At 38.5% G+C, this 13,794-nt stretch overlaps 1 protein-coding gene across 1 annotated transcript in view; it reads left to right on the top strand.

The window, feature by feature from the left end:
- The first annotated feature begins 9,707 nt into the window (after positions 1–9,707).
- LOC106914392 (keratin, type II cytoskeletal 8-like) overlaps positions 9,708–13,794 on the top strand; it is a 5,531-nt gene continuing 1,444 nt past the window's right edge. The window contains exons 1-5 of the mRNA XM_014981142.2: positions 9,708–10,230; positions 11,777–11,985; positions 12,411–12,471; positions 12,559–12,654; positions 12,756–12,920. Coding sequence (XP_014836628.2) covers positions 9,820–10,230; positions 11,777–11,985; positions 12,411–12,471; positions 12,559–12,654; positions 12,756–12,920 — 942 coding nt within the window. The 5' untranslated portion in view covers positions 9,708–9,819. The remainder of the gene's footprint in view (positions 10,231–11,776; positions 11,986–12,410; positions 12,472–12,558; positions 12,655–12,755; positions 12,921–13,794) is intronic.

The following is a 13,794-nucleotide window of genomic DNA, read 5'->3' as shown; positions in this document are numbered from 1 at the left end:
GTGGGGGAACTTATACTGCTGCCTCTCTCCTCCAATAACAGCTGGCCTCTTAGACCCTGCCCACTTCACCAGCCGCCTCACTGCTCTCTCCTTCTGTCGCCCGCTGACAACGTTCCGCTTTTCTTTCTTTTTTTTTTGTTTTTTTATCCCTCAATGTGTTTTCTGTCGCCATGGTGATGCGTGAAACACTTTTGGCCGTGAAAAGGCTTGAAGGTTGTTAAAGCAAAATATACCCCCACACGTAAATTATTCATCAAAGCAAACAGAAGAACATATACACCCTGCTTTAGACAAAGTTCTGTTTTAAAGGTAATAGAAAACCGAGCCTGAACAGCAAAGGCTCTCTGCACGTCAATGAGAAAGTTGCTCAAAACTAATAACTAGTCACAACCCTTGAACTATGTCTTCTGGACTCCAACCATGCAAGACAAATTCTTGCGGTTTGTCCATAAAAGGCAGAACGAATCAGATACTGCTTAGTTTCTGTGTTTGTGGTCAGCAAGTCCTAGAATAAACAGAATTCTCCAGCCTTCTTATCTGCACCGAGCTAAGCTCAAGATAACACAGCTGCAGAGTTAGGAAACAAGATCGAGGTGATGTGCTCAAGAACACATTTATAATAAGCTGCTTTGCTAACTATTCACACCCCTTGAACTCTGTCACATTTTACCACCTGACAACTAGACCCTGAGGGTATCATGGGGGACTGGGGAGTGGGGGGTTGTTCAATAGATGAATGTAAAGAAGTAGTACAATAATAGATGGCGTTCAACATTCATGACAAGTATATTTGTGAGCTGTTGCATCAGATACTGCATAGTTTCTGACTATCAAATTCTCATTCCAGTGACACCTGCAAGTCTTTTGGGGTTTGTCTCTATCAGCTTTGCACATATAGAGATTAAGATGTTTCTCATTCTAATTTGCAAAGGAATCTTAAGCTCACTCATATTGGACAGATCATTTTTGTGACCAGATTCTCAAGTAGAGTGAATTCTTGAGTTAGACCAGGCCTTTCTAACACATGCATTTGACTGGATCTAAACCATTACGCCGTAGCTCTAACTCTACGTTTAGGGGTTTTGCCGTTCTTAAAGGAAAATCTGCGCTGTAGTGTGTAGTCTTTGTCAACTTCTAACTAGTTTTGTTCCTATTTTTCCTTATTTATCTCCATTGATTATACCATCAGGTCTGACCATTGTCCGTGTCCCTGCAAAAAAAAAAAAGCGCCTTCCACAACATTGATCACAATCACATGATTTTTGGACTCGTCTGACCAAAACATCTTCTTCCACTTGTTTGCTGTGTTGCAACCCTACATGACTTTTGACTATTTCAATGACAGAATACACTGTTTCGTAAAGATCAGATTCATGGAGTGTTCATCCAATAGCTGATGAACTATTAGCCGAATAGTTCATCAGCTATTCTCATCAAGGGGAATCTCTCAACAAGCAAGAGATCTTTAATCTCTTTAGCTTCTCTAGTTATATCATGGGTTTCTGATTAATGGTCGTTTTTTTTTTTTTTTTTTGCCTGGCCTGTCAGTATTGGTGGATGGCCATGTCTCGGTAGGTCTGCTATTGCCTCTTCATTTTCAAATAGTGGACAAAACATCTGTGTGATATTACATTGTTTATAACCTAATCCTGTCTTAGACTTATACACAACTTTTTTCTGAGATTAAATTGCGCACAGATAAATTCTGTCATCATCTTAAGTAACTGAAGGCAATTCCTTACAACTATACCGTGTTTCAGAAAGAGACCATCATACTGACCATTTAGCATTTTCGTGTCAGGGCTGGGCTGCTTAGCTTCTTAATGACCTGGATGACTTGCCATACTTGATGGAATAATGAATGAATTTCCAGCCACCGGTACAGGACGTTAAGCCAATCACACTTTAGTTGTGCAGCAGGACAATAATCCAAAGCACTGTGGTAAAGCCACTTCTCAATTACTCAAAAATCCAATTTTGGAGTGACCTATCCAAAGTCTGGACTTAAATCCAATTAAGATACTACTGTATGATCTTAAACTCACTGTTCAACCCCAAACACTTCAAAGTAGATGAATTTAAACATCTCTGCAAAGGAGAGTTTGTCAAAATTACTCAGTTGTGATGTTGAAGACACCTTGCCAGTTCAATTCAATTCCAATTAAATATTTTATTGATCCCAAAGGTATTTTTTTTTTTTTTTACAATTACTAATCCACATAGTGCCAAGTTAGTTTGGATAGCTTTTGAAAACCACCATTTGCAAACATGATTTTGTATTCGCCAAGGTTATCTTTGTCCTTTATAAAAATGTCACAAGTGAGACAAAAGAGCAAAAACTGAAGACATCTACAATGAGAAACACTTTTCACAGCACTTTTGCCACTCTTTCCAGGTTTTCATTTGTGAAACATTATGCAAACCACAATTATTTTCCTCTACCATACAACTATGCTCTACTACTTTGCGTTGGTCTGTCACTAAAATCCCAATAAAACACACTGAAGTTTATGACTGTATAATGTGACAAAAAAGGAAAAGTCGCTTCATGAGGCGAGGCGTGTTTTAATGCAAACAAAATGATATCTAAGCTTCGAATGTTTTCACCAGCTCTGTAGGACATGAGAAGCCTGAGAAGCAAAAGTCAGATGATACCTCGCCAAGACTGCAGTCAAAAGGAAAGAATGGATGTCCTCATTTACCAGTCATACTATAGGCATTCATTACTGTCTCTGAGGATGTTGAACAAGTTTTATTAAAGCTTTAACCATAGGACACAAGAACCAGTTTTAAGTACAAGAGTGCGAACAATGATCTTTATTTATGTTGATTTCTTGGAAACTACAGGTCAGCCTCGTTCTCTTTCTTTTTTTTTATTTTTATTTTTTTATTAGAGATCCATTTCATTGTCCCAAATTAACATGTTTTTAACATGTGAAAGCATAAAAATAACCTTCAAGAAGATATGAATAAAAACATTACTTGACAACGATCCTTCAGCCTGTTTCAAAAACCTACTGGGGAAAAGTTTTGGAAACTCTGAAGTAGCGGCTAAAGAGCGAATAAAACCAAAATTATCCTCTCATGGGAGGAAACTCCAAACACGCTCCACGCCCTCCCGAGGTCCCACTGCATTCGTGCCCGTTTCTTTTCAAACTTAACAAAACTTTGATCAAATTTCATTGTATATCACCCTTCACATTATTCTGACTAACTGTTTAAAAAATAAAAAAAAAACCTCCGGCTCAAACTGCAGAGAGCTGCAATAATCTAGCAGCAAATTACAGGAAGGATGAATGAAAGCAGCGTGACTCAAACCTCATGACTCTGTCTGGATGTGTGTTGGCAACGTTTGATTCTCTAAGGGAAACCAAACTAGCAACTGGCAAACACATACTGTTACTTGACCAGCGATTTTATCCACAATGTAATTAAAATATCTGTTTTTGTATCTTTCCCGTAATCCAAAGAACACAGATAGGCTTCGTTTGTGGAGTGTCGTTCCCTGCTTCTGTCAGAGAATTAGAACTGCACGATGTTTTTAAAAGACAGGGCAGGAAGGGCGAAGGATAGGAAAACTGGAACAAGTTTTACTGTGTGAGTCAAATGACTGCAGAAATCTGGAAACTACTAGGAGGGGTTTATGTGTTTCACAAATGTTGGACCGCAGCCTTCATGTTACTGTTCTCATCTGGTCTGGCCTTGAATAAATCTCACTTCCCTTCCTGTTTTGCTTTATACAGCGTTAGTGCAGACTGAGTGCTCTCACAGACTTACAAAAACCTCAGAAAGCACTAATGCCAAAATACAGCAACAAATGTCTATGGATTTTACTGATATTTTATGTGATAAACCAGCACAAAGTAGTGTAAAAGAATACCTACATTAAGGCAAAGTGGGTTTTTTTTTCCTTGAAAAGTATTTTTTTTAATGTTCAGATAAATAATTTGCATCATTCTGAGTAAAAATAAAGAAATATAAATCAGCTAGTCCTTTGGACAACTTTTTGACATGAACAAATACAGAAGAGCTGATTTTTCTCAAAGAGCCTTAATCCCCACCTCTACTGGTGACATACAGACTAGCAGTGCTATGATATATCTAAAGTGCCTAAAAGTAACTAAAACGTGAATCTATGTAATTAATTGATCAGCATAAATATTGATCAAGTATTTAAAAAGTTACTCTATTTTAAATAGTAACTTTTAATTGAAACTAGTTACATTTTCAAAGTAGTCGTTAGAGGAGTAAATTAGAAATATTCAGATTTTATGATTATTTTGATGATTTGTGCAATGCTTTTTGTCTGTAATTTTTGTCATTTTAGTAAGGTGAAGGTCAGCTTTATTGTGAAATTTTGTTTTATTTGAAAAGCTTACTTCCTGTTGAGGAAATAAGCATTAGAAACCACACAGACGGCAGAAGGATTGCATGTTTGTGTAACAATGCAGTTTTTGACAGCGTGTACTGCATATTTTTTGGAAAGAAATAAGAGGAATTTTAATAACTCAATTTGGATCGACATCATTTGTACTTGCATTTTTCTAGGTAAAATGTTTTTTTCTTGTCAAATTCTCGGTTTGCAAGTGTCCTTCACAGGAGTGATTATCAAATGGCACAGATCTGTTGCCATAACAGTGACCTACCTAACACTGGTAGTTTAATCTCAGTATAAATCTAACCATTCTGTGAAGGAGGGATTTATTAGAGTCAACAGAGAGTCTCATGAAGACCAAGCAGTACAGCAGCAACATTGTGGAAAACTTTAAACCAGATTAAGGTTATAAAACAAAAAGCCCATTTCACTGAGACCTGTTTAGTTCATCATCTCAAATCGGAAATATTATGGGTTTACAGTGGTCATATAAAACAGAAAATACAATACAAAGCATGACTGATCATATAAAACTAAGAGGTATAAACTTCCCCATATCAGTGCTCGATATTAAGTCTAATAAATGGAAAAAAGTGGAAAAGCTCAAAAGATATGAAAACATTGCGAGACTGCTTCTAAATGTGTGAGGGTGACACATTCTCACTCAGAGAGTTCCTGACATTCTCTACTCATTTCTCCCTTTTCCGCCTCCCTTCCTGGCTGACTAAAGATACAGTAGTAAAATCCACCAAGTGTTAACAAAATTTGAACAAATTCAGATACATCTATTTATTCTTTTTTCCAGTTTTATGGGCAGGACAACTGACAAAAATGTGAGGGGCACACATCACACCGCAGCTCAATGAAATGTGTCGTCTCAGAGACATTTTCTCTGTTGGTTGTCATGTCCATTTTGAGCTCAAAGACATTTCACAGGAAGACTTTAAAGGATTGACTGTTCATTATGTGTAAATTCTGAAGAGCCAGATCCATTTCTCAAACTAAACAGTACATGTTTGTTTAATTATTCATGCTGTGATCATAAACTCTTTACAGGACACTTGGATTTTTTTTTTATAAGGTGGAAAAATTGTCAAAGAAAATGCACAATGAGTGAATGATTCTGCCTCTTTTGTTCAACTTTTCATAGTGAAACGTAAACCAAGGATTCTTTTGACTTTCCCGTTTTAAAGAGTCTATAAAGATATATAAAAAATGTGAAACTGACCTTTATTTTACAAAAATTGTCAGACAGTTTCTATTGTGATTTTCTTAAAAAGGATCATTTAGTCATATTTTCCCTCCCACTGAACAAATTTAGTTGAATTGAAAGTTTTAATTCAACATAGCACTACAGAGTAAAACCATTTTTATTGATATTTTGCTATTTTAAAAAAAATCAGGTTATTTTAAGTAATGGAGTTATTAAACAGTCTTATCTGAACAATGGAAACTGAAACACAAAAATGTTCTCTTGAGGAAAATCGAGTGATAAGTCCGTGTTCACTTTAAATCACTTTAACTCGTAAGTTGCAGCAGTGGCCCATAGGTGGCGGCATCGCGTTATAATTTCTCCAGCTGAAGTGGAAACACTGCGCAAGCGCTACAGGAGGGTTTGCTCTGTTGAAAAGAGTCAATTTGGACACTAGAGGGCGAAAGTCTCAAATTAAACGGTGGATGTAGCAGAAGAATAAAAGGATCTCCACATTTACTGGGTCACAAAAAAGTATACAGTCAATATTATTATTTATGAATGGATAAAAATACATAAAAAAGAAAGGCTGGGCTAAAGTAAGAAAAAAACTAAAAACGTTCTGCTATGCAAACAATCTATAGATCATAATCAGAAAGTAATAACTAAACAATTCCCTCTATTTAAAGGGTTGATATTTTTATGCATCTTAAATAGAGGCCCAGTCTATCACTAGAATGTCTTAAATTTCCTCTAAAAACTGTGTACATCTGTGTAAAAATACCAGATTCGGTGCAATAAAAAGTAGCACCAAGATATATTGTTTTGAAGTTCTTACACCTTCTAAGTAACATAAAATCTGTGCAATTCAACTAAAAAACAACCAAACTGAAGAATCAAGAATAAAAGAAAAATAAAACAAAATTCAATAATCTGATTGGACAAGTGTGTATACTCTTAACTATTTTTTGCTGAAGCTTTATTGAAATGTTTTAAATAGTTTTCTTCATTCAGCATTCTTTGATTCGTTCAGCATGGCCCCAGACAGATTTGGTGACGCTGAAACCCTCAAAATTGACCAGACTGTGTGGACATCTTTTATGCAACAAGTTCCTCTTGATCTGGCATTGTTACTTCAGCTAAAAAAAAAAAAAAAAAAAAAAAAAATAGAAATGAGCAAAACTGGTAACACTTTATTTGAAGGAGTGTGCATAAGACTGACATGACACTGTCATAAACATGACAGAACACCTATCATGAACATAAAGAAGTCTTTATGAATGCTTATGACAGTTGTCATGAAGTGTCATTCGGTAAATAATGATACTTTTAATGCAAAGTTGCTCTAAAAGTTGCATTGAAAGTCCATTAAAAAGTCCAACTTTGCATTAAATTATCATAATTTACAAAATCATGCAAAGTTGGCACTTTTAATGGACTTTTAATGCAACTTTTAGAGCAACTTTGCATTAAAAGTGTCATTATTTACCGAATGACACTTCATGACAACCGTCATAAGCACTCATATAGACTTCCTTATGTTCATGATAGGTGTTCTGTCATGTTTATGACAGTGTCATGTCAGTCTTATGCACACCCCTTCAAATAAAGTGTTACCGCAAAACTTTATTTCAGGTCAATCAAATTCACTGTATTTGATTAAAAATGTGGGAGTTTATGAAAGCAATACTTAGAATTAAAATATTACAATGCAAAGGGCCCAACAGATACATTTTTGTTTGTTTTACTCAATGTAATGGTATTAAGTTGTGTAGATTTCTGTCCTGACTTGGGACAGAGTGTTTTATTTGTCTAGGGTGAAGCAGGCAGTAACTTTTACAACATATGCTTCTAACAGCACATAATGAACAGTCAAACTTGACAACTTGAGATAAAACAGAAAAATCAAGCAAAGTCCTTTTGCAAACATTGAGCTTCCACTATTATCCTCGTAGTTTGCTCAATACCATCTACACATTTAAGTTCAAAGTTACTCAGAGCTATAGTATGTAAATATATGTTTAAGAAAGCATTAAACGACAGGAGCGATAAAGCATTAAGGCCAAGAACTGTTTTGTCTGTTGACATTTCTTTGCAGTTTCGTGCATCCCACCCAGTTCCCCCTGCTGATCCCCGTGAGTCAGCCAGTGGTTGTGAAACAGATTTCTTTCTTATCTTTGCTAATTGTCTTCTCATATACCCCACCAGCTCCTCTTCTCACCTTTGTTCCCGTCTGACTTGTCGCACGTACGTGTGTCTCTCAGCACATTCCTGCCTCGGTGTGTCATTTAGCAGCTCTGCACAGGAGAACATCTCTGGCTTTCTCTGAGATTCGAGAATAAAGTTTGCGAATTACCCTCTGGGTTCCCAGATTTCCTGATCAAATAAGGAATTGCATCAAGGATGAGAAAAGCGACCTTATTCATATTCAACCCAGTGAGCTGTAGCTTTGTTTAAGGGGGAAAAAAAACAAAAGTTGGTTGACTTGTACATATATGGTCTTCTCCAAGTTCAGCACAAGAACTCCTTTGAGAAGAATTACGTCACTCCTTGAGAATAGCCAAGCAAAACATGTTTTTTTTTTTTGTTTTGTTTTTTTGTTTTAACAGGACCGCTTCAATTGTTGTACATTTGCAAAAGTTTTTGCAGTGCACAATTCAAAGAGTTAAAATGGCAAGGAGACTGCTCTGGTTAAAGTTGGCAGCAGCAACGTGAATCACAAACCTGCCAAGCTGCATCACAATTTCCACACAATGAGATTTGAAACCTTTTTAAAACGGTGAGGTCTTCCCAGAAAGCTGTTTAGATTTGAGATACGTGACGCCATGGCAACAATAACACACACACACACACACACACACACACACACACACACACACACACACACACACACACACACACACACACACGGTACACACATTCATCCATCCATCCAGTTTTCTGTTTTTTCTTGTCATTCTTAAATATTTCAGGTCATCAAACCATTATTACAGTTTTTTTAATGCTGAGACATGAAATTGATACTATCTCACAATTTGGCAAGAAAACTGTTTGGTAAGTAATTATAGAGTTTTAGTGGAAGTGTTCCAGTTTAAGAAAAAACATCTGAGGTTTTGTGTTAAATGTGTGAAGTGTTATGAAAAACTGGGCAGAATTGCTTGCTCCTCTATCTTAATAAATCAAATGATTAGTATCAGTACCGAACATAACACGCAGGCACTTGTAAAACTGATCCCACTCTACATGGTTCCTCTTTCATGAGATCTTAAGGTGTTGAACTCGACTTCTTTCTAAAATCCGTACAGAAATCTTTTGTCTCTGTGACATTTAGCATTGAGTTGAAATTGAGAGCGAGGGAAAATGTTTTCTCAGTCTTTTCATAATTTGCTGTATGGGCAGGTTGCATTGAAACTAAGGTGGGGTCTGGTGATAGGAAGAAGGATTGGACTGTATTTGTTTTTGACCTCACAGATATAGGAGGAATTCACTTGGTGAGTGAGCATATAAACACATCGATAATAAAAATGCTCAGAAGAATGGCTGAACCATAAAGTTTTTTCCTTGGACCAATTGTAAATGCATCCATAATCCCAAACTAGTCAGTGCAGCGCACTTTGCTATTTTACACATGGGTTCATATCTTTGGTTAGTGACTGTTTTGGACAAGGATCCTTGAATAAAATTCACCAAGTAAATGGGTAGATCTGCTGCTTCCACAACTATGAGACATATTGTCACTTCTCAGCACCAACATCACACTGAGCAGCCGAGTTTCACTGACACATCTATGATAAGAGGCTGTGAAGTGGATAAGATGGTGGCAAAATTAGATTCTTAATTATTTCCAAGGTATGATTTTTTATAGATATAAAATATGACAGGCATCGGTCAACAACCGTAAACCTTCTAGAAGTTGAATTATTTCTAAAGTATGGAAAGTTCACCTTTTCAAATATCTGAACAAATTTGACTTTTTTTTGTCTGCATTACAACCGTAAAACGAAGAATGCTCTGACTGTTCTTGTGACTCGGGTCTCTAATTTGCTACAAATGTGTAACATGACGTAATTTTCTTTCCTGACATTGCCTCACTTCTACCCCTCTCGCTCTCTCCTCTTCACTGCAGCCAATCGCGGCCCGGCGGGGTGCCTCCCCTGCTCTGATAAATACCACGGAGGACCAGAGAGTCTCCATCTGCCCCCGACTCTTCTCCTCTCTCACCGCCTCGGTGCTACAGACTCCCACTGTGACCATGTCTGTCAGAGCTGTAAAGACCACCGCCCTCTCCACGGTGTCGTCCTCCAGGGGTCCCACCCAGGGCTACAGCAGCCGCTCATTCTCCGGCTATGGGGGCTGCGGCGTGGGGAGTGCCAGGCAGAGCTACGCCGCCCGCTCCTCCTATGGAGGAGTTGGCAGCAGTGGTGCTTCTGTCGGTGCTGCTGGGGGGTTTGGACTGAGAGGAGGTGGAGGGGATTTTGGCCATGTGGGCTTCGGTGGGGGTATTGCTAATGAAGTGGCGGCCCCCATCACCGCCGTGACTGTGAACAAGAGCCTGCTGGCTCCCCTTAACCTGGAGATCGACCCCACCATCCAGGCCGTCCGCGTCCAGGAGAAGGAGCAGATCAAGACCCTCAACAACCGCTTTGCTTCCTTCATCGACAAGGTCAGTCACTCAAGAGGTTACTGTGGCAGAATGTTAGGGACCAACACAACCTCAGGGAGAAGAAACCTTTGTGTCTATATAACAGGGGGGAAAACCATCTTTCACTCTGTTGTAGAGCTAATCTGCAACAATATGGTAAGGCAATTTGATCCATTAATCTGATCCATTAAGCAGTCAGGGCAGGACACATTAGAGAAAGTGACAGTTTCTATCCACAGCAGAAACAGAAAACAAATAATGCACATTGTGTTACCTGACTGTTGGGATAGATAATAAAAAAAACTCAGGAAGTGCAAAGGAAATGAGTGTTCTGCACACCAAAGCAGGTGATCGGCCTTGGGACATTAATGCCTTGCAGAACAAGATTCTTTAAAATTATATTTGTGGAACAAATCTGGGGGAAATGACTTGTTCTGCGTAGAGGCCTAAAAAAGTTCACTCAAAAATTCACAAAGAGCTCAGGATGAAAAGTCACTCTCAATCCAGCAGTGTTTTTGAGAAATGCCCTGCAGAATCACTTACAGAAGAGAAAGTTTCAGGGGTCAGTTTCACTTACTGGTTAAGAGTAAACCAATTCCCTGTGTTTTATTTTATTTATTTATTTTTTTAAAGCCCAGTTACAGCTAGTACAACCATAAACGGAGAGGAGTGGAAGTAATTTGAGAAATAGCTGCAAGAGACAAGCCTCTTGTTTTAAGGATGTTCAGTAAATCTTTGCAGAAGAAACTTGAACAATGCCTGTTTTATGAGGCCAAGAAAGCTTTTATGCTGAAAGAAGAATGGATCATTGTTGTACCGCCTAAATTAAACACGACAATTCTTTTTTACAGAACAACGCTTGTTTTCTGCGACGGACTTGTTAGATTCTTCAGTGAGTTGCAATTTTTCAGCGTTACATAGTAGTTTTCTTTATTCAAGGAGGCTCTCAAAAATGAAAGGGGGTTTTAAATAAAGCCTGCAGTAATTCCTTGGATCACAAACCACAGCTCTCTCTCCCTTTGCTGCCCGGACCAGTGTGACAGCAACAAGAGTACACGCAGAACCATGTGTCTATCATCATGTTGACTCAACCTACAGACAGAAAGAATCATTGCACAATTGGCACCTGGGACACAGTACCACATTGTGTTTAACCGTAGCATTCTATGAAAAATTTATATTTTTAAGCAAACTTTTAGTGTCTCTCAGCAGTCAAACTTATTGCTTTTTTTTTTTAGTCATCCCTGGACTTTACATTAATTAATTATCCATTTGTTCTTTGACAATTGAAAGAAAAAGAGTGTATGTGTTTTTACAAATGAATATAGGTTGCAAAATCTCACTCTTTTATAACATTATAATAGCCATTAAAGTTTAGCTTTGGACCATAACTCCTACTTTTGCATCATCAGCCAGTGGGGCGCTGAGCGGACATGTTCATAACTCAGGAAGGACTTGTTCAGGTTGAAAGGGCAGATAACTTTGCGTCTGGTTGTGCCGCACTGGGAAGAAAGCCATACGAGAGAGAATAAACACAAATTTAATTAATGGCTCTCGTTGTCTTCAGGTTCGCTTCCTCGAACAGCAAAATAAAATGCTCGAGACCAAGTGGAAGCTTCTGCAGGAGCAGACCACGTCTCGGTCCAACATCGACGCCATGTTCGAGGCGTACATAGCCAGCCTTCGTAAGCAGCTGGACAGCCTGGGTCATGAAAAACTCAAACTGGATTCCGACCTGCACCAGACGACCAGCCTGGTGGAGGACTACAAAAACAAGTATGTGGAGCTGCGGCTTAAACACTAAACTGGTTTGATTCTTTGTCCACCCTCATCTCCTGGAAAGTCCAGCTTTACCAAAAGTCTATTAGTGCAGCTTGTATTAATCACCCTGAAGTTTTAAAACCAGAGGGGGAAGGGAGGGAATGAAAAAACGATTAAGAAATTGTCCCAATTGCCAATTCATGTCATTTAAGATTAGGCATTTGGAAATACAGAATGTAAGTCTGATACTTCACTAAACTCAACCCCACTTTGACTCACATGTTCTGCAGTTAACTGAAGCAGTATGCTAACGACGGCATGTTTACTCTTTGTTTTTATATGTCTTGTTAATTTGGATCACAATGACTCCTGTTTGAGGACAGTGTTGGCAACACAACACATTAAGTTAACACGAGTTCTCTTTTTTTCTGCTTTCTAAGGTATGAAGAGGAGATCAACAAGCGCAATGAGTGTGAGAATAACTTTGTCCTCATGAAGAAGGTCTGTGCAAATTTACCTACAAAAATAATGCATTGGGACATTTCCATAAACTGTCTGGTATTCACCATTAAACGCTATGATTTGAAGGACACAGATGCAGCCTACATGATCAAAGTGGAGCTGGAGGCAAAGCTGGATGGGCTCTCAGATGAGATCGAGTTCTTGAGGCAGCTCTTCGATGCGGTAAAAACCTTTTATAACCACACAGTTCCACATTAATGGCTCCCTAAAGTAAAAGTTCTGTTTTTACAGCTTTTTTAAAAATATCTTATCATTTTCTGTAGGAAATTAATGAGTTGCAAAGTCAGATCAAGGACATATCTGTTGTGGTGGAGATGGACAACAGCCGCGATCTTGACATGGACGCTATTATTGCTGAGGTGCGAGCTCAGTATGAGGACATCGCCAACAGGAGCAGAGCGGAGGCTGAATCCTGGTACCAGAACAAGGTGGTACAAGATTTATGATGACTTAACGTGAAACCTAACTGATGCATAGCTGCATTGTTTTGTTTATTTATTTTTTTGTAATTATTGTATAGGTCGATTGAAAAATCTTGGGTTGTTTGTTTTTATAACCAGTCTTACAATCTTCCTTAAACGTTTCTTCATATTTAAAAACTGGCTAGAATAGGAACAATCCACGTATGTTGTTTTATTACAAACACCAGCTGACAGAAGCGTTTCATGTGACACTGACACAAATCGTATCTCTACAGGCTCCAAGAATCTTGTCTAGCAGAATTTACCTTGCTACCTACCCTCTTACACCTAACCTCCACCCTGGGAAAGTGAAATCTCTCCTTCCGACTTGGAAACATGCTAGGCTACATCTACATACTTATCGCTCTGGTGGTCATATGTGGCCTCCATCTGTTCTTCCCATGGGATCAGTTCTATTATGTCTGCTACCCTGGTAGATACTGACCTGAGGACAATATCTGGGTGTAGACATTTCACTGGGGTAATGAAATGAAATTCATTGGGGAATTTGGTACATTAAGAGTAATTTTCGTAGGATGGTTGTTGCAAAAGGACAACAAGTTGTGATGACTTCCATGTATTTGAGGTAGTTTCACAACATTAACAAAGCTGACTGCCATTTAGGAATGCAATGTAGTGTCATGTTGAGTGGCAATTTCCTGATATATGTGCAAAATCATGCTATGAAGACCAAGGTATAAGGTAAGACTTTTTATCCAGCCCCTTCAGGACAGGGCAGGATTTGGTATCATTTGAAGGGGAGAGACGTAGGTTCGTTGGGGTTCATGAGACTGAGGTAGGCAAGGAGGGAGACTGGTGGTTTATTGTGGCTTGAGGCAGG

This window comes from Poecilia mexicana, unplaced genomic scaffold (genome assembly GCF_051168715.1).
Source record: "Poecilia mexicana isolate PSO_F unplaced genomic scaffold, ASM5116871v1 scaffold_5, whole genome shotgun sequence".
Lineage (NCBI taxonomy): Eukaryota > Metazoa > Chordata > Actinopteri > Cyprinodontiformes > Poeciliidae > Poecilia > Poecilia mexicana.
This window is presented reverse-complemented; position numbering and strand designations above follow the sequence as displayed.